The sequence below is a fragment of the Oncorhynchus keta genome, chromosome 2 (genome assembly GCF_023373465.1).
Source record: "Oncorhynchus keta strain PuntledgeMale-10-30-2019 chromosome 2, Oket_V2, whole genome shotgun sequence".
NCBI lineage: Eukaryota > Metazoa > Chordata > Actinopteri > Salmoniformes > Salmonidae > Oncorhynchus > Oncorhynchus keta.
Genome location: NC_068422.1, coordinates 26787141 through 26808920, shown reverse-complemented (window position 1 = coordinate 26808920; position 21780 = coordinate 26787141). Strand labels below are relative to the sequence as shown.

The window sequence follows — 21780 nt, the reverse complement described above, 5'->3', positions numbered from 1 at the left end:
TAAAATGTTGATTAAAATATTGTCTGAAAAATATCAATCAATATTTACACTATAAACATTGGCTTTTCAAAACCATTTGATTGTATGTTATGCACGTGAGTGAGGACCCAAAAGCGGTTTAACAAATACAGAGTCCTTTAATGTCAAAACACAGGGAAGACATAGATCCTCTTCAGATGAATATAATGGCAAAATAGACAACCCGCAGAGAGGGCGACAAATGAATCATAAAGTCCTTCTGATAATTACAGAAGAGTCCCCTTCTTAGCAGCAGAGGAGAATAGCTTGGTGAGCGGCGACAGACTGCTGGTCTCTCTGGGTAGGCGCGGGTCGTAGAGGACAGAGGTACCTGATCACACGTAGCATCAGATGAACAGGTAGATTCCGACAGGACGGGACAAGGGTGAAGCAAACAAGACGATAGTTTGGTTCTGGCATGAGAAACTCAAACGAGAATCTGACAAAGACAGAAGCAGGAACAGAGAGAGAAATAGAGACCTAATCAGAGGGAAAAAGGGAACAGGTGGGAAAAGGGTGAACGAGGTAGTTAGAGAAGATGAGGAACAGCTGGGGGAAGGAGAGGAAGAGAAGGTAACCTAATACGACCAGCAGAGGGAGACAGAGTGAAGAGAAAGAACAGGAACAAGACATAATATGACAATACATGACATTGTATGAAAGACACTCTGTCAAAATATTATTTTTCTGTTTGGATGCAGCCTTTTACATGGACTGAAACACCAACAATGGGTTTCACGAGGTTCTCATAAAAACACCAATATTCAGATTGAAGAACCACTTTTGGTGTTTCAGAGTACTTCCATTCCGTTTTTAGTACCCGCAAAACAGCAGTCTCAACATCAACAGTGAAGAGGCAACTCCGGGATGCTGGCTTTCTAGGCAGAGTTGCAAAGAAAAAGCCATATCTCAGACTGACCAATAAAAGATTAAGATTGGCAAAAGAACACAGACACTGGACAGAGGGACTCTGCTTAGAAGGCCAGCATCCCGGAGTCGCCTCTTCACTGTTGACTTTGAAACTGGTGTTTTGCAGGTACTATTTAATGAAGCTGCCAGTTGAGGACTTGTGAGGCATCTATTTCTCAAACTAGACACTAATGTACTTGTCCTTTTGCTCAGTTGTGCACCAGGACCTCCCACTCATCTTTCTATTATGGTTAGAGCCAGAACGAACAATACATCTGATCTTGAGAAGCCCCTCTCTGTATCAGAGATTGACCAGTCGATAAAATTAATGAAAAGCGGCGAGCCCCCGGGTCCCGATGGTTACCCAATTGAGTTTTACAAAATATTATCTTCTAAGCTGACACCCTTATTATGCTAAGTTTATACAGAGGCACACATGCAGGGGTCACTCCCCCCTACCATGTCACAGGCTGTAATATCAGTCCTCCTGAAAAAGGGGAATGACCCGCTGAAATTTGAGTCCTACCGACCCATTAGCCTGCTTTGCTGTGACTATAAGATACTTACTAGAGCTCTGGATATCCGATTTAGAAGTGGTTATGCCTACAATAATACACCCCGATCAGATAGGCTGTATCAAGGGCAGACGGTAACCTACGGCGCATATTCAATGTTCTTTACTCACCAAATTCTTCCCCCACTCCAGAAGCCCTGATCTCTCTGGATGCGCAGAAAGCCTTTGACTGTATTGAATTTGAATACCTTTTTACTGCACATGAAATATTTGGATTTGGCCCTACTTTTGTCTTGTGGATAACGGGACTATATTCAGCTCCTCAAGCATCTGTTCGTACCAACAGCACTCTCACAATATTTCTCCCTGCATAGAGGAAATTGTCAAGGCTGTCCGCTGAGTCCTCTCCTGCTTGATATAGCCATTGAACCCCTAGACATCTCCCTGAGAGGTGGCGCAGGGATGACAGTTGAGGAGGGCAGGTCCACAAACTGTCTCTGTATGCTGACGACCTCTTACTGTATATCTCAGACCCCATCACATCTATCCCAATCACTATTGATATCGTCTCCAGATTTGGCAATGTTTCAGGTTACAAAATCAATTTCACAAAAAGCTTACTCTTTCCGCTCAATAAGCAAGCAATAGATCTATCTTTGGATTAATTTCCTTTCACGGTAGTGCTCAATACTTTCACATATTTAGGGTTCTGTGTGACTCTGAACTTGAAAGACCTGTTAAATTTTAATTTCAAGCCAGCCTTGGAGAAGGCTCAGCAAGACCTCAATCACTCCCCATATCATTCGCTGAGTCAACTCGGTCAAGATGGTCATAATGCCAAGATTCCTGTATCCATTTCAGACTATTCCCATCTTTATTGCAATATATATCTATTTTTAAACTGGGACATGTCTACTTTCATTTGGAAAAAAAGATCCCGTGGTTGCGTAAAGTGTTTTTGGAGAGACAGAAAGGAGAGGAGGGTCTTGCCCAACCCAATTTCCACCAGTAATATTGGGCTGCTAATATTCCCAAGATAACCTTTTGGGCCTCTACATTTTTAGAGGGGGAAGGACTGGTGTGGTCCCTTATGGAAGAGCTCTCGTGTCAAACATCATCCCCAGTCTCCTAAGTCTGTGCACTCCTACCATTGAGCATTCAATACCACTCAAACAACCCTACTGTGAAAAGTTCACTCAGGATATGGTCTCAGTTTAGTATCCACTTTGGACATAGACAAGCTATCTCATCCATGCCTTTTATTTCCAACTCACTCTTCACACCTTCCCTCATAGATACAGCCTTCCAGCTATGGTTTTAGAAAGGATTGAAGAGTGAAAAATACATTTTCCATGAGCGTATATTTACCTCCTTTGAACATCTAGTTAGAGAGCACAGTATACCCCAGACATACTTCTTCAGGTACCTGCAGATTCGTAACTTTACAAGAAAGATTTCCCCTCATTCCCATCTCTCCCACCCACAAGCTGGCTCGATGAATGTCTGAAACTGGATCCCTATGCAAAGGTAAACATTTCGAAGTGTCACACGTGCTCCCTCTCCGGTCTCTAGGTCACCAGCCTGCTCGTTATGGCGCACACCTGTCACCATCGTTACACACACCTGCTCATCATCTGACTCTCCTGGACTCCATCACTTCCCTGATTACCTTCCCTATACTGTATATGGCACACCCTTTGGTTCCTTCCCCAGGCATTATTGTTATTGTTTCTGTTCCTGGGTCATGGCTGTGCGTTGTTTGTGTTATGTGTTTGTTTCATTTGTTTATTAAAACACTCACTCTCTGAACTTGCTTCCCAACTCTCAGCGCACATCGTTACACTAAGCTATATGACAATATTCTGAATATTGCATGCCCCACTCTTGACCATGTAAAGTGTTCATGGGAGGAAGAGTTTGATTTCCGATATGACCTGGCATTCTGCAATTGACAGGATACACTCATCCTCTATCTGCATTAGACATGGGTTATTACAGTTTCAAGGATTTCATCGCCTACACATTTGCAGGAGTAGACTTGTCAGATTGTTTCCAGAAATAGACCCAACCTGCACTAGATGCCATCAGGCACCCTCCACGCTGTATCACACATACTGGTCATGCCCGGCACTAGTTCCATTCTGGTCCTCTATATTTGAGACTTTCTTATATATATGCAATAAGGAAATTGCCCCAGATCCCTCTGTTGCTATTTTCGGGGTAGCCCCCGAAGGGCTTACTCTTTGTAACACCCACGCAGACGCCATAGCCTTCTGGCCAACTCTTTCTTTTGAAGTGGAAGTCATATATTGTTTAACAGCTATTGCATAGGATAGTATCAATGTAACTTGTAGCTGTATTTATGTTGTTACTGTCCATTATGTTCTATCTACTTTTAAAAATCAATAAAACCAATGTCTCATCTCTTTCTCTCTCCCGAGGTGTGAGAGTCAGATTGTGAGATGTGTTCTTTCTCTCTCTTTCTCTCTCTCTCTCTCTCTCTCTCTCTCTCTCTCTCTCTCTCTCTCTCTCTCTCTCTCTCTCTCGCTCTCTCTCTTGGGGTGTGACATCAGTCAGATTGTGAGACGTGTTCTGTCTCTCTCTCCAGGTGGCCGTGGTGTGGTTGTAGGTCCCATTGTTAGCCAGTACTTGTCTGATGTGTTTTGTGATAACGAGTACGGACCTAACTTCCTGTTTGTAAACAATGGAGATGGAACCTTCACTGACGTGGCTCAGCAGGCAGGTGAGAGAAAGATGGAGAGACACCTAATTGAACAGGTTTATCTATGTATTTTGATTGCCACACCATATATTACTGTGGTGTGTTTCATTTTAAAAGTTCAAATGGGAGTTCCCTCCTCTGTGTACCAGGTGTGGAAGACCCTATGCAGCACGGTAGGGGGGTGACTTTGGCTGACTTCAACAGAGACGGAAAGATGGACATTGTCTACGGAAACTGGAACGGGCCACATCGACTCTACCTACAGCTGGGCAACAACCGCAAGCACAGGTTCAAGGTATGGAACACAGGTTTAAACACAGATTCCACGTACGGTACTGTGGTTCAAGCACAGATTCAAGGTTCGGTAGACAGATACAAACACAACTTCAGCACAGGTTCAAGTTACAGAAAGTAGGCTCACACACAGCTTCAAGGAACGATAACAAAGGTTCAAGCACAGTAATCAACTAGCATCCCACCGTTTCTTCTATTGAGCAGTACATTGATCTTAGCTAACCTTCAGCTACTGTGCTTAATGATTCTAGAGGGAACAGCAGATCCTTCCTCTGACACACACGCACGCTGCTGCTGCGGCTGCTGCTGCTCTGTCTCCTCTGAAAATAATCAATGGCTACTTTCCTGCCAGAACAAAGCCCAGCTATTTAGATCCTGAATCCCATTATTATCAGTGTATTTTTATGGTCTTAAATACTTTCGGCTGATGATTTACCAATTATTTCTAACTGTAGTTAAAAGTAAAATAGCTAATTCAATTTGTTTCCAGTGTATGCGTGCTTGTGTTTTGTGTGTGTGTTGTCAGGGATTACGCTGTTCCAGTGAGGCCTTACACCACAAAACCCATAAACCTTGGCTGGGCTGATGTTTCTGTTAATTCAATGAGTCCCACCATCGCACCGGTGTCATTTATACTGAACAAAAATCTATGTATTTCACATGACTGGGCAGGTGAGCAGCCATTGGTGGACCTGGGAGGGCATAGGCCCACCCACTTGGGAGCCAGGGCCACCCACAAGGGAGCCAGGCCCAGCCAATCAGTTTTTCCCCACAAAAGGGCTTTATTACATTTCTCTCCGGGTGGCTGGTCTCAGGTGATCCCACAGGTGAATAAGCTGGATGTGTAGAGCCTGGGCTGGCATGGTTACACGTGGTCTGCGTTTGTGAGGCCGGTTGGACGTACTGCCAAATTCTCTAAAATGATGTTGGATGCGGCTTATGTAGAGAAATTAACATTAAATTATCTGGCAACAGCTCTGGTGGACATTCCTGAAGTCAGCATGCCAATTGCACGCTCCTTCAAAACTTGAGACATCTGTGGCATTGTGTTGTGACAAAACTGCACATTTTAGAGTGGCTGTGTATTGTCCCAGCACAAGGTGCACCTTTGTAATGATCATGCTGTTTAATCAGCTTCTTGATATGTCACGTATACTCCCCCTCCAGCCTCTAGGTCATCAGACTGCTGCTTACCCCGCACACCTGACACCATCGTCTTGCGCACCTGCGCCTCATGACACTCACCTGGACTCCATCACCTCCTTGATTATCTTCCCTATACCTGTCACTCCTCTTGGTTCTTTCCACAGGTGTCATTGACTCTGTTTTCATGTCGGTGCTTTGTTTGTGTTTCGTGTTCATTGTTTCTTTTATTCATTAAAACACTCACTCATTGAACTTGCTGACTCTCAGCGCACTCGTTACAGAATAACACCTCACCTAAGGGAAGTATCAGGGAGTGTTATTTTATTTCTTAAGTCAGAGTAATGACGCCGGGTCCGGGAACTGCTACAGGCTCATGCCTCGACCAGATAGCTAGGCTTCCCTGCCTCAGCTGTCTCGTCGGGCTTTCATGCCTTAGCCGGATCGCCAGACTCCCCTGCCTCAGCCGGCTCGTTGGGCTTTCTGCCTCCACCGAATCGCCAGGCTCCCCTGCTTCCACCGGCTCATCGGGTTCTCATGCCTCTGCCGGATCGCCAGGCTCCCCTACCTCAACTGATCTGTCAGGTTCTCGTACCCCAGCTGATTCGACAGGTTCTCGCTCCTGATCCCCGGGTTCGTCCCCTTTGATGGCGTCCTGCGGCTGGAACTGCGCGTCGGGGAGGGGGTATTGTCACGTATACTCCCTCTCCAGCCTCTAGGTCATCATGCTGCTGATTATCCCGCACACCTGTCACCATCGTCTCGCGCACCTGCACCTCATGACACTCACCTGGACTCCATCACCTCCTTGATTATCTCCCCTATATCTGCCACTCCCCTTGGTTCTTTCCTCAGGTGTCATTGACTCTGTTTTCATGTCGGTGCGTTGTTTGTTTCGTGATCATTGTTTCTTTTATTTCTTAAAACACTCACTCCCTGAATTTGCTTTCCGACTCTCTCCGTTACAATATGCCACACCTGTCAGGTGGGTGGACTATCTTGGCCAGAGAGAAACGTTCCTTAACCAGGATTTAAAGAAATTTGTGCACAATTTTTTTGTATTTTAGCTCATGAAACATGGGACACTTTACATGTTGCTTTCATATTTTTGTGCATTAGGACTTTTAACCCCTTTTTAAACATTGTGTGTTTGACCTACAGACCTCTGGGTTGTACCATTTGATTTGTCTATTTCATCCGTAGATACCAACCATGAGTCTGTGTGGGTAACAGGGGCTGAACTAGAGCGGCGTTTGTGAGACAAGGGTGGATCCCAGGTATTTCTTTACAATAACGTCTGTAGAGTCCGAATAGTTTGAGCTACAAAATATAAAAATATATATATGAAAAGCTGATGCTTCCACAAACGAAGACCATAGGAAATCTCAGGACATAATAACTATAATACCAGAATTAGCTCACATAGTTGCTGTCACAACCTCAACTCTCTCACACACACAGTATCTGGGTTGACCTTTAGCATTGGTAATTAAGGTGTTGTCAAAGGTGTGTACGAGAGGTGAAGTCAGGTGCAGGAGAGCAGAGTGTAGTGAACAGGCGCACTTTAATTCCGTTCCAAAATACACAGCACATAAAAACAATAACGTGCCAAAAACACGGAACATGACAAAAGTAAAGCCCCCGACAATAATCCACAATACCAAACAAACAATTACACAGAAAGACATGATGGGAAACAGAGGGCTAAATACATGTAGAATGATTAGGGAATGAAAACCAGGTTTGTATGGGACAAGACAAAACAAATGGATATATTAAAAATGGAGCGGCGATGGCTAGAAAGCTCGAACAAGGAGAGGAGCCGACTTCGGCGGAAGTCGTGACAGGTGTTTTGTCACTCCAGTAATCTACTGAATAAAAAGAGCTGAAGCAGCAGCTTGGCTGGACAGTGGATGGACAGGGGGAAGAGGGGAAAGTGCCGATTAGGACTGTTTTAACTCTATGGATGCAGCGACCCCACACACACACACTTGCACACTCACACATGCACGCAAAAACACAGGCACACACACTCATCTTACCAGTAATGTCTCCCAGCCCCACCAACCGTAACTAAGAATAAATCTCAGAAGACATGATGTGAGCTAATGGGGCATCTTGATATGAAATGTCAGCAGGGATTCAGTGAAAATCATTATCATGTTGATTTGAATTGAACAAATCTGAGATTTGACAAAGTAGTTGGTCCTCTTCCCTAATCTGGCTAACAACTAACTCTCCAAGTTCTGCTGGCATCATTCTGGCATGGCTCATTGATGTTGTAGCCACAATGCGTCGATAATGAAGGGGCCTGTATTTTTTACTGGTTGGCTCTCCTCTTTCTATTTCGCTCAAATACCCACATACTATGCACAGCCCTGAGCGCCGCCCCTTCCATTACAACGGTTGGAGTTTCAAATCCAAACAAGTTGAGGTCTCAAAACATTTGAGAGAACCAATCAAGGCCTCCTTTCTAGATCAGTGTGTCACAACTCTCCCTGCACTGTGAGTCATGTGGGCCGCATCAGCCAGGCTACTTTTTCCCAGTATAGAGCACCTCACTCCATCTCCTTTGCCCCTCTCTTTATCTCCCCTTCCCTCTCTTCTCTCGTCAACTTCTCTCTCTCCCCTCTCCCTTTTTTCTTTGGCCATTCCATCCTCTCATTCACCAAAACAACAGAAGATCACTTTCTGCCCCTTTCTTCTCTCTCCTCGCTCCTCCTCCCCTCACCTCCCTCCTTCCTGCCCTCACTTGGCCATCCCCTCTCCTTCACCTAAACAGTAGAAGGTCACTCCCCTCCCTCCCCGCTTTCCTCATCCCCTCTCCTCTACGCCCTCCCCTTAGGCTTTATGATCCATATAATTAACACAGGGAGTAAACACTGTAAGGAGAGCGGGATGAGATAGAGGTGAGAGAGAGGAGGAAGAGGAGAGGAACATATACACTACAAGACCAAATGTATGTGGACACGTGCCCGTCGATCATTACATTCCAAAATCATGGGCATTAATATGGAGTTGGTCCCCCCTTTGCTGCACTAACAGCCTCCACTCCACGAGCCCAGGACTAAATCACCTGACCAACAAATCAAGACTCCCTTCCCCCCAGTGTTGTAGAACAGTACAATAGTTTGGGCTTGAGGCTCCCAAATACTTTGACAGTTGACACTATGCCTGGTCCTGGATAGGATGTGCAGGTTTTTGTTACAGCCCAGCTTTACACCAGCAGACCAACTACAAATTACTCACTTTGCTTATCCATACTCACAGTGAGTCCAGCAGTCACATTTCATTGCATTTCATTTTTTTATTTGACCTTTATTTAACTAAGCAAGTCAGTTAAGAACAAATTCTTATTTTCAATGACGGCCTAGGAACAGTGGGTTAACTGCCTGTTCAGGGGCAGAACGGCAGATTTGTACCTTGTCAGCTCGGTTACTAGTCCAACGCTCTAACCACCAGGCTACCCTGCCGTCCACAATTGCACATGTATTACCCTTTTATGAAAACTAATGAAAAATGCTTCCAGACAGGACGGAGTGACCCACTATTTGGGTTTGGTTGAGAGTTTTTCCACTCAACAGATGGTACATTTACAGAAATACAATTTTATGAACAGGAATATCCCCCAGTGTGTATGTAATATCAACACGAAACATTGCCTAAACCCCATGAGGTCGCCATAGTGGGATGTTAGCTACCTGGAATGAGTGTACATAGTGAGTATCCCCATAATGTTACATTGGTCTCCTGCTGTTCCTGTTGTGTGTGTGTGCTTGCATGCAAACTCGTGTCGTGCATGCATATGTGCGTTCGTGCCTGTGTTCCTGTGTGTGTGTGTGTGTCTCTCTGTGTCTGTGTGTTAACATATTGTCTCCCTCCCCCAGGACATAGCGTCTCAGAAGTTCTCCATGCCGTCTCCGGTGCGTACGGTCATCGCTGCAGACTTCGACAACGACAACGAACTAGAGGTGTTCTTTAATAACATTGCTTACAGAGGGTCGTCATCCAACAGACTGTTCAGGTACACGCGCACACACACACATACACAGAGACCCACACACATACACACACACTCACACACATGCAATATATCAGTTGAATCATCAGTTCCAAAAAGCAATTAAACTAATTTAATTTCCATGTAAATTTGAGCCTCAAATCTTAGCTAACATTTGTTAATGTCAGATCTCTAATTCCTCTGTTATTTTAGACTTAAAGCATTTCTGTAGTCAGGAAGTAGTCATAATGACTGAATATTCCCAGACGTGTGACTATTGGTGGAATGTGTGTGTGTGTGTGTGTGTGTGTTTGTGTGCTCATGTGTTTGTCCCCTTTGTAGTTATGCAGGATATCTGTGGTTTGAAATGGTGATCAATCCAACATCCAAAAGCCCGAGGCTCCACTTGTACCATATTAAAACCTGAGTTGAAGTTTCAATCATGAAACACAATCCACCAAAATTAACGGTTATGCATTGTCTGGCAATGAAATACCCAGCTTGAACTATTGTCCTCATTGTCCTCATTGAAGCTAATTAATTGAATCAATCAAAGTTGTGCTAGGTTTGAGTGTGCTGAAAACCTCTGTCTTATGTTCTAAGTTGACAATGTTCTGAAGTTTAATAAAGCTGATAGTAAAACATATTTGTCACCCAATCTCAATCTGGAAAATTTTGTTAGGTGAGGCGCTGTTCAAACTATGAGATGTTACGAGGAAATGATAGTGATTAGTACCGGATGTGTAAATGATTGAACTTGTCCATGCCAGGATAATCAGGACAAAATAGCTGCTGTGCTTCATAACATCCAACATTACAAATGTGTAGTGGATATGAAACTCGTCCAAAGTGTGTTGGCTGGAGTAAATCAGGGACATTACTGAGATCTAAAAGGCAACTGTCATTCACAGAGAGTGACAGGCTAGTCCAGGGTTCTCCAACTGGCGGCCCGCGTGCCGAATTTGGCCTGCGTGTGGATTTATTTGCCCCCCACAGTTTTCTGAGCAAAGAGTCAATATATTTTGAAACTGTATGTCATTGTTGGACATTAAAGACTGTAAAAACACTAGGAAATCAGCTCCAAGTCATTTACATTTTGGAAATCTGTTCTTAAGTATTCCCACCGTAATAGAGAGACACATGATCGTATACAAATGCAAGCAAGGTTTGAAATTATTGTTTTAGTCAAATATTTTATCTGTTTGGGCTTCTTGCGGATAATTTGCAGTCTACAAATTAGTAGAATTTTTGTATTATATATATATTTTTTATTGTTGGACATAAAAGTATGTAAAAATACCAGGAAATCAGCTCCAAGTGATTTTCATTTTGGAAATATGTTCCCAAGTATTCCAACGCTTAACAGACAAGTGATCGTATACAAATGTAAGCTAGGTTTAAAATATTATATCTGTTTGGGCTTCTTGTGGTCAATTTGCAATCAACAAATTATTTGACATTCTGTTCCGGACCCCCAACTATGCACTCAATAACAAATTGGCCCAAGGCTGAATCAAGTTGATGATCCCTGGACTTGTGTCTTGCTTTTTTGACTAAGGCGGTTGGCTTTGAGGGGCATTTGTTGCTGTGCAGAATGTTGTGAGTTTGAGTCCCACTTGGGGAACAACAGAATGCACCCTGAGTGATGGTAGTTGGGCCTGGGTTATTATGGGGAGTTTAACAGATATCTGGTTGCTATGGCAGGGTAACTAGGAGAGAACATGGGGACCCCCAGATTGAGGAGCTGAATGTGGGGGAGGCAGCCGAGCCAGAAGGACGAGGAACAGGTGAGGGTTGGGGGTCAGGGGAGTGTACAGGTGTATGTGTATGGGGGGTATAAATACCTGTTAGGCTTACACTGTGATGAACTGTTTATCATTAACCTATTCTACACTGTAAATGTGTAACACACATTGATTAAATAGTGTAATTCCTACTTCCTCCAAGGGATGGTGCTAGATGTCTGTGGTTTGAGATTGTAAACTTGACTAATCAGCTTTGGCAGCTCTGATTCTAGCTCCTTATCAGCCTCTTTTCTCAATGTGTGTTCTCTTATTATTCTTATTGTGTTGTATGTTCGTGTCCTCTCAGTGACCTGTGTCCGTTGTTAGTTCGATGTGTGTGTTCTAAGTGTTTGCATGTGTGTATGTGTTGTCGTCTATCAGGGGCGGCAGTGACAGACTTTGATGGAGACGGTCGTCTGGACCTGCTGATATCTCATGGAGAGAGTGCTGCACAGCCTCTCTCTATCTACAGAGTCAACCAGGTACCACTGTGTGTGTGCTCTGACCACGTGCTCTCGTTATGTGTTCTCTCACCATATTTTCTCATTCGAGATGTTGTTTCCCACACACATCTCCTTTAATCTGTCCCCCCCCCCTCTCTCTTTCTCTCAGGGCTCCACTAACTCGTGGCTGCGTGTTATCCCTCGTACCCAGTACGGGGCGTATGCCCGGGGGGCTAAGGTAGTGGTCTACACTAAGAGAAGTGGTCCACACACACGCATCATCGACGGGGGCTCCGGATACCTCTGTGAGATGGAGCCTGTAGCACACTTTGGGCTCGGTAGGTCTGACACATACAGATGTACGCTCATGCACACACACATGCAGGTACATATAGATGTACACTCATACACACACACATGCACGTAGGAAACAAACACACGCAGCGTGCACACAAACTGAGTGTGTGTGTGGAAAGCACTGCCAAATCCATGTGGAAAGCATTGCCTTAATATCCCTTCTGATTGGAGACCCGGGGGAGAGATGGAGAGAAAGGGGAGTAGGTGAGGAGGTGGAAGGGACAGGCAGGTGCAGGTGCAGCAGCTGGAAGGCCTGGATAGAAACCCCTCTCCAGCCCCTCATCCCCATAGTCCAGCCAAGACAGTTAACTTCTGCCGGTTCAGACTAGCAGTAGTGTAGTGTAGTGTGTGTGTGTGTGTGTGTGTGTGTGTGTGTGTGTGTGTGTGTGTGTGTGTGTGTGTGTGTGTGTGTGTGTGTGTGTGTGTGTGTGTGTGTGTGCGTGTGCGTGCGCACTGACATGATATAGAAACATTAAAGGAACATTATGTGGATTTTACGGGAACATTATGTAAACATTCTGACAATGTTATGGAACATTATGAGGATGTTTTGGTGATGTTACCTGTCTCTCCAGGTAAAGACATAGCCACTAATGTTGAGGTATACTGGCCAGATGGGAAGTCAATAGCCAGGCCTCTGGAACCAAGTGAGGTCAACTCTGTCCTGGAGATCCGGTATCCCAGAGAGGAGGAGGAGGGCACACCTGAAATAGAGATAGAGGTAAGGACCGTCTTTTTTATCTCACTCTTTCCTTCTCTCTCTCTCTCTCTCTCTTTCACTGTTTCTTTCTCCCTCTCACTGCCCCCCTCTCTCAATTCAATTTAATTTAAGGGGCTTTATTGGCATGGGAAACATATGCTAACATTGCCAAAGCAAGTAAAGTAGATAATATACAAAAGTGAAATAAACAATACAAATAACCATAAACATTACACTCACAGAAGCTCCAAAAGAATAGAGACATTACAAATGTCATATCATGTGTATATATACAATGTTGTAACGATATGCAAATGGTTAAAGTTCAAAAGTGAAAATATATAAACATAAATATGGGTTGTATATACAATGGTGTTTGTTCTTCACTGGTTCACTGGTTCTTCACTTGTGGCACCAGGTCACAAATCCTGCTGCTGTGATGGCACACTGTGGGGTTTCACCCAGTAGATATGGGAGTTAATCAAAATTGGATTTGTTTTCAACATCTTTGTGGATCTGTGTAATCTGAGGGAAATATGTATCTATAATATGGTCATACATTTGACAGGAGGTTAGGATGTACAGCTCGGTTTCCACCTCATATAGTACACGCAAAACAGCAGTCTAAAAGAGTGAAGAGGCGACTCCAGGATGCTGGCCTTCTAGGCAGTGTAGATGGGCAAAAGAACACAGACACTGGACAGAGGAACTCTGTCTAGAAGGTCCGCATTGCGGAGTCACCTCTTCACTGTTGATGTTGAGGCTGGTGTTTTTCGGATACTATTTAATGAAGCTGCCAGCTGAGGACTTGTGAGGTGTCTGTTTCTTAAACTAGACACTCTAATGTATTGGCCTCATGCTCAGTTGTGCACCGGGGCCTCCCACTCTTTCTATTCTGAATAGAGTCAGTTTGCGCTATTCTGTGAAGGGAGTAGCACACAGTGTTGTACGAGATCATCAGTTTCTTGGCAATTTCTCGCATGGAATATAATTAATTTCTCAGAACAAGAATAGACTGACGGGTTTCAGAAGAAAGGTCTTTGTTTCTGGCCATTTTGAGCCTGTAATCCGATCCTTACTCTCTTCAGACGAAGAGGAGGAAATCTGCCGTGACACATATGCTGATGCTCCAGATACTCAACTAGTTTAAAGAAGGCCAGTTTTATTGCTTCTTTAATCAGGACAACAGTTTTAAGCTGTGCTAACATAATTGCAAAAAGGTTTTCTAATGATCAATTGGCCTTTTAAAATGATAAACTTGGATTAGCTAACACAACGTGCCATGGGAACACAGGAGTGATTGTTGCTGATAATGGGCCTCTGTACGCCTATGTAGATATTCCATAAAACATCTGCTGTTTCCAACTACAAAAGTAATGTACAACATTAACAGTGTCTACACTGTATTTCTGATCAATTTTATGTTATTTTAATGGACAAAAAAAATGCTTTCTTTTGAAAACAAGAACATGTCTAAGTGACCCCAAACTATGTGACCCCAAAGCCATTTTGACATTTGCTCAGTAGATTGTTTTCGCTGAGGAAATGTACGAGTCTGCTGTTCATGATAATGCAGAGGATATTTCCAATGTTGCTGTTGTCGTATATCCCCCGGTAGTTATTGGGGTCAAATTTATGTCCACTGTTGTGTATTAGGGTGATCTCAAACCACACAATGGGACTTCAAAGCAAGTGGCTGAGTCCAATGACCCCGCACATAATTTAGTTGGTCTCTCTCTCTCTCTCTCTCTCTCTCTCTCTCTCTCTCGCTCTCGCTCTCTCTCTCTCTCTCTCTCTCTCTCTCTCTCTCTCTCTCTCTCTCTGGTTGTTAATAATTATTATCCAGTGACTATATTCTGTACTTATCATAAGATCTTGTGTTATAAGATGATACAGTTTCTCGTTTTCAACGAGACAGTATTGAAGGTGTATCCCTTTCTTACAGTGTGGCCAAGGGTTTGCTATGAATGAGAATGGCCGGTGCACAGGTAGGTTGAGCTCCACTATATGTCTTTAACAATCTCTGTCCTGTTTGCCAATGTGCTATCCTGCATCTCTTTCCCTGCAATAAACGTCTTCTCCCGCTACCTTCCTTCTCTCTCCCTCTCCTCCCACTCTCCTCCCTTTCCTCCCACTCTCCTCCCTTCCCCCTTTACCCGTCCCATTCTTTCCCTCCTCCCTCCCTCCAGATAAGGATGAGTGCACCCAGTTCCCCTCTGTGTGTCCCACTGACCGTCCTGTATGCACTAACACCTATGGCAGCCACAAGTGTCGTGCCAATAAGAGGTGCAACCAGGGCTTTGAACCCAACGATGATGGATCGGCCTGCGTGGGTGAGTGGGCTTACCCTGGTCCTAGATATGTTTGTGCTGTCTTGCCATCTCTTGTAAATGCCATGCCATGTTTGACCATAAAAAGTGTCTACACAGCACTAACAGACCTGGGACCAAGCTAGAATGTGCTACGATATACAATAGATATAGCTGCCCAAGCGAAATAGGTTTTTTGAGGCTACAGTCCTTCCAAAGAGTGATTGTAACATTTTCCAAACTACTTTTCTCCTCTCTGCCTCCCTGTACCTGCATGACTTACTGTTTGCACTGGCTTTGCACTGTGAGTTAATCTATGGCTGTTATTAATCTTTCTCTGTCTTCATTGTGCCTCTCTGCAGCTCAGGTAGCTTACTTTGGGGGGACACGCTCCTCGGGGGTCCGAAGATGGGCCGGCTTCTCTCTCTGGCTTCTTTCTCTCTCTCTGCTGACTCTCCTCTCCTCCCGTCTGCAAACCGGACTACTGTAGCTGCTACACACTTCCTCTCCACTTCACTCTGGAACCTTCCCTCCTTCGCTCTCATCCCTCTCTCTGGGGGAGTGTACAGTGACTCTCGAAAACAAACTGAACATGAAAGTCTCTTCTCTATCTTCATTCCTCTGGAAAATTAACTGCTCATGGAAGCATCCACCATCTTTTCACTCGTCCTGAAACAAACGGATCATAGAACTCACTCCTTCTCTTCACTCTCAAAACGAGCTCTCCATGAACATTTCTTATTCTCTTCACTCCTCTCATACATAACAAATCATGGACTTCTCTTCCTCCTTTCTTCACTTATTCATGGACTTTTCTTGGACTTCTGTTTGTCAACACTTAGCTCCCAGCCCCCTCTGAACTGTAGAATTACACACACACACACACACTGGGAGCATGCTGCTGTGAGTTAAGGAGTTAACAACGAGCTGTAGAGTCCTACACACCACCTCATCAGCTGGACTAGCCTTGGACTTCAGTGTGTCTGCGTCTATATATCGCACACTATTCCCTCTAGAATGCACCGGTACATATCTGGGTCATGTTCAAAAGGACACACCATAGAATAACGTTTCCATATATTAATACCTCTACATTTCACTCTGTTCCAAAACATTTATTTCGTGCCTATTGAACATAATATATGCCATTTAGCAGACGCTTTTATTCAAAGCGACTTAGTCATGCATGCATACATTTTACATATGGTGGTCCCAGGAATCAAACCCACTACCCTGGCGTTACAAGCGCCATGCTTTACCGACTGAGCTACAGAGGACCCTGCTTTGGGTTTCCCATGATGGAAGAACGGTCATGTCTGCTTTATTTGATACACAAAGGACATGATCTTCATCATGTTTTTGACATTAGCATTGGATGATTCTTGATAAATGCTTTTCATGAAAACATATTGCATAACAAATACATATCTAAACACATATCACACAGTCATACCCAAGCCTTCAATGCCAAACAGTGTTCTTCAATCCTGCTTCTAGGGTTCCGCAAGACTTTTCTTCCATCCCAGCACATACATACTGTACCTGATTCAAACTCAGTTGATCAGATGAATCTGGAATGTTAACGTTGTGCTGGAACAAAATCCTGCACAACATTTAGATCCCCAGGACAAGCACTGAAGAACACTGATGTAAAATGATGCTTTCCACCAAATGTTGCATTGCCTCCTTACTGTAAATAAATGATGATGATGATGATGATGATGATGTATAAATTATGATGTTCAACCTGTTTTCAAGTTAATTGCATTCCTTATCGTGTCTCCAATGTCAAATAAAAGTGTCATTATTATATAAAAGAGCCATGTGCAATGTGATTTAAAAAGTCAAATCCATCTCATTATAGGATGAATCCGAACCTGAGATTCCTGCACGCACTGTAACTCACACTTGCAATATGAATCACAGATGTCAATCCGAGATATGTATATTTAGTACTGATGAAACTCAAGTTAGGTTCTGACACTCTGTTCCCAATGTTAGCATTTTAATGTTTAGCCATGAGAGACAATACACAAGCTGTACAAAAAGGAAACAGTCACATTGTGTGACTAAGGTCGGGATTCAGTCTGATTGCGGGTTCAAATCAAGACAAATTGTATTTGTCACATGCGCCGAATACAACAGGTATAGATAGACCTGATTACTTACCAGCAATGCCGTTCAAGAAATAGAGTAAATATTTGCTAAATAAACTAAAGTAAAATAAAAAAGTAACACAATAAGATTACATAACAATAACCGGTACTGAGTCAATGTGCGGGGATACAGGTTAGTCGAGGTAATTGGTACATGTAGGTAGGGGTAAAGTGACTATGCGTAGAAAATAAACAGTATTTGGTTTTAAATATACTTAAGCATCAAAAGTACATCTAATTTAAAAAATATACTTAAGTATCAAATGTAAAAGTATGATTTGTTTCAAATTCCTTAAATTAAGCAAACCAGGTGGCACAATTTCATATTTTTAAAATGTATGGATAGCCAGTGGCACACTACAACAATAAGACATAATTTACAAATGAAGCATTTGTGTTTAGTGAGTACGCCAGATCAGAGGCAGTAGAGATAACCAGGGATGTTCTCTTGGTAAGTGTGTTGATAAAACACACCAATAATAGCCTAAAAATGTATTGTATATGTCTTCTTCGTGAGACAAGGTAATGGGATAAGACAGAGGTCTGGAATTTCAATAAACAAAGGGAATCAGTGAGGGGTATTAAAACATGTTCAAGACCGGAATCTCACTGGATATCTGCTGGAGCCATAATGATACTGTCACAATTCCCATGTTCTGTGTTCTATGGAATGTTGGTATGAACAGATCATAATCTATGGAATGAGAGGAATGTTTGCTTTCAGGATCATCTCAGGTGAAGTTCTTTTATCTTTTACTGAAGAAACTTAGCCAAAGTAGCAGCATACACAATTAGACAATGACCAGCATAAAACATTCAATCACCTTTTCGGCTAGATCAGGGATGGGCACTTATCTGGAAAACCAGGTATATGGCCTCCCTGACCAATCAGTGACATTAATGTACCAATGAAGTGCCAGGGAGAGGAACAAAACAGGAAGCCACGGGACCTGAGCGTCCCATTCCTGGTCTATGATGCAAGAAGGTACTATCTGACTCAACCAACTGCAAACTGTAAACAGGATCTTTGGTTAGTGCATGAACCAATAAACAGTTCAGTGGAAAAAATAGGGTGATTCACACATACCTGCTCAAGAAACCGAGATGATGTGATAGAATGGAAACTTGCCATTGTCAACACAGTTTAGGGGTTACAAATTCCCTTAATAAGGTTCATTCTAGGTGAAGTCATCTGTCCTCGTGGCTGCTAGGGGGGACTTCCTAGACTAGAAGCAGTGGCCCTTTGGACACTATCTCTACCATTTGTACTTCTGTTTTGCCTTTACCTTTTGGTCAAGCTTCATTCAGCCTCAGTATGGGGGGGATCTGGAGAGAAAGATGGCATATGCTAACCTGCAGACAGCGCTAGGGAGAGTAAGTGTCACATCACAATCTACATTCCTTTGGAGTACTTTCACCTTTACCTTTGGCTTCTGGTCAACCTTGGTTCAACCTCACAGTAACATGAAGAGATGGATGGGAAATGCTGACCTATAAAGGGGAACAGTACCTCTATCTCACTGTGTCCTGTAGACTGAGCGTTTGGTGATGTCATGTCCATGTCCCTCTGTTCAACTGAACCAACAGCTGCGTTTCTACTGACTGTGTGTGTGTGTGTGTGTGTGTGTGTGTGTGTGTGTGTGTGTGTGTGTGTGTGTGTGTGTGTGTGTGTGTGTGTGTGTGTGTGTGTGTGTGTGTGTGTGTGTGTGTGTGTGTGTGTGTTATCTTGTTTTTTTAACTTACGGATAGCAATGGTCATTCTCCAACACCCAGACATCATTTACAAACAAAGCATTTGTGTTTCGTGAGTCCGCCAGATCAGAGGCATTAGGGATGACCAGGGATGTTCTCTTGATAAGTGTGTTGATGGACCATTTTCTGTCCTGCTAAGAATTTAAAATATAACAAGTACTTTAGGGTGTAATGGAATGTGTATGAAGTAAAAAGTACATTATTTTCCTTAGGAATGTAATGAAGTAAAAGTTGTCAAAAATATAAATAGTAAAGTAAAGTACATAAACCCCCCAAAAAACGACATGTAGTACATTGAAATATTTTTTTTCTTAAATAGACCACTGTGTGTGTGTGTGTGTGTGTGTTTGCATTTGTCAGTGTGTTTGCAGTCACTTGTGCATGTGCGCATGAGCGTTACGGATGGGGTTAAAACATAACGTTTAGGCACTCATTCCGAATGGTTAAGATAAGTGTTAAGGTTTGGGATAGCATTAAAACAAAAATTAAATAAACTGGGATCAAGCACACAACCTGATCCAGGGTCATTGGATTACGCCCATCCACGTCCCCCGTCCACGATACTTGAGCAAACTTGATGGTAATACTGCTCCCTGTTGCCCCAATGGCTGGTTTTGAAGGAATTTCCCGACGTCCTCAAGACATTGAAAGACGTCCAATTTTGAAGTCACTCTTGAGCGATCTGCCTGGATGGTGTGCCTCGTGTGTGTTTGTTATGTTTGAATGCAACATTAGATTCCTAAGGCTGCGCTAGACTTTTGAAGAGCTTTGGGGAAGAGAAGGGGAGGAATGAAAGAGGAGAGAGACGGGTAAGAGAGCAAGCTGGTTTACCCTCCTCTCCGCTTGGGCCAAATGAACTGGAACACAGGGCTCACGCTATTGACTCCCATGTTTATCCAGGTGCCACTCTATCTCTCCCTCCTCCTCCTCTCTCCCTCTCCCTCTCTCTCTCAATTCAATTCAAAGGGCTTTACTGGCATGGGAAACACATGTTAACATTGCCAAAGCAAGTGAAGTAAATAATAAACAAAAGTGAAATTAACAATAAAAATTAACAGTAAACCTTACACTCACAGAAGTTCCAAAAGAATAAAGACATTTCAAAGACATTTCAAATGTCATAAAGTGGGTGGGGTTATATCCTTCCTGTTTGGCCCTGTCTGGGGGTGTCCTCGGATGGGGCCACAGTGTCTCCTGACCCCTCCTGTCTCAGCATCCAGTATTTATGCTGCAATGGTTTATGTGTCGGGGGGCTAGGGTCAGTTTGTTATATCTGGAGTACTTCTCCTGTCCTATTCGGTGTCCTGTTTGAATCTAAGTGTGCATTCTCTAATTCTCTCCTTCTCTCCTTCTTTCTCTCTCTCGGAGGACCATGCCCCAGGACTACCTGACATGATGACTCCTTGCTGTCCCCAGTCCACCTGACCGTGCTGCTGCTCCAGTTTCAACTGTTCTGCCTTATTATTATTCGACCATGCTGGTCATTTATGAACATTTGAACATCTTGGCCATGTTCTGTTATAATCTCCACCCGGCACAGCCAGAAGAGGACTGGCCACCCCACATAGCCTGGTTCCTCTCTAGGTTTCTTCCTAGGTTTTGGCCTTTCTAGGGAGTTTTTCCTAGCCACCGTGCTTCTACACCTGCATTGCTTGCTGTTTGGGGTTTTAGGCTGGGTTTCTGTACAGCACTTTGAGATATCAGTTGATGTACGAAGGGCTATATAAAAAAAATATATATATTTTTTTCATTTGATTGTGTCTATATACAGTGTTGTAACGATGTGCAAATAGTTAAAGTACAAAATGGAAAATAAATAAACATAAATATGTGTTGTATTTACAATGGTGTTTGTTCTTCACTGGTTGCCCTTTTCTTGTGGCAACAGGTCACACGTCTTGCTGCTGTGATGGAACACTGTCGTATTTCACCCAGTAGATATGGGAGTTTATCAAAATTGAGTTTGTTTTCAAAATTTTTGTGGATCTGTGTAATCTGAGTGAAATATGTGTTTCTAATATGGTCATACATTTGGTAGGTTAGGAAGTGCAGCTCAGTTTCCACCTCATTTTGTGGGCAGTGTGCACATAGCCTATCTCCTCTTGAGAGCCAGGTCTGCCTACGGTGTCATGACGTTGGTATCATTAATGTGACGACTGCTATTCATCGAATAATTAACTATGTTCATAATTACGTGATTAAATTAATCAGGAAACCATTAACTCAGTAACCTGGGGCACCATGGGAAAAGTTTGTTTCATGAGTTACCGTTTCCCAAATTAACTCAAAGAATATCAGAATATTGATTTCATAGCAGTCACTAATTAATACATTTCCTGATCAGTCTCATTTTGAACATTGCATAATTCGTAAATTTGCCAAACCCAAGTCTCACTAAATAATTCCGACCACACCAATTGTTGATTGAGTTGATTATTTATTTACTATCAAGATAAATGATAATATAAGATACACATACACAAACAGTCTAGGTTATTGGTTAGAACTTATAAAATGGTAACAGGTCCCTAGCGGACCAACACGTGTTACACAAGATGGAGATTTAACCTTTTCACACGTACCAACACATGGGTGTGATCATTCTACAGTGGTCCCTGTAGCATACGATCAAACCGGTGTGATTAGAAGCTTATTGAGAACGGACAGTTTCGATTGATG

General features: G+C 43.3%; 1 protein-coding gene across 1 annotated transcript in view; it reads left to right on the top strand.

Moving 5' to 3' along the window:
• crtac1b (cartilage acidic protein 1b) overlaps positions 1 to 16990 on the top strand; it is a 64775-nt gene extending 47785 nt beyond the window's left edge. Inside the window, exons 6-15 of the mRNA XM_035741650.2 lie at positions 4050 to 4184; positions 4313 to 4458; positions 9488 to 9624; positions 11305 to 11387; positions 11766 to 11866; positions 11997 to 12165; positions 12760 to 12905; positions 14830 to 14872; positions 15074 to 15217; positions 15556 to 16990. Of these exons, the coding sequence (XP_035597543.1) occupies positions 4050 to 4184; positions 4313 to 4458; positions 9488 to 9624; positions 11305 to 11387; positions 11766 to 11866; positions 11997 to 12165; positions 12760 to 12905; positions 14830 to 14872; positions 15074 to 15217; positions 15556 to 15683 (1232 nt within the window). The 3' untranslated portion in view covers positions 15684 to 16990. The remainder of the gene's footprint in view (positions 1 to 4049; positions 4185 to 4312; positions 4459 to 9487; positions 9625 to 11304; positions 11388 to 11765; positions 11867 to 11996; positions 12166 to 12759; positions 12906 to 14829; positions 14873 to 15073; positions 15218 to 15555) is intronic.
• Positions 16991 to 21780: the final 4790 nt, after the last annotated feature.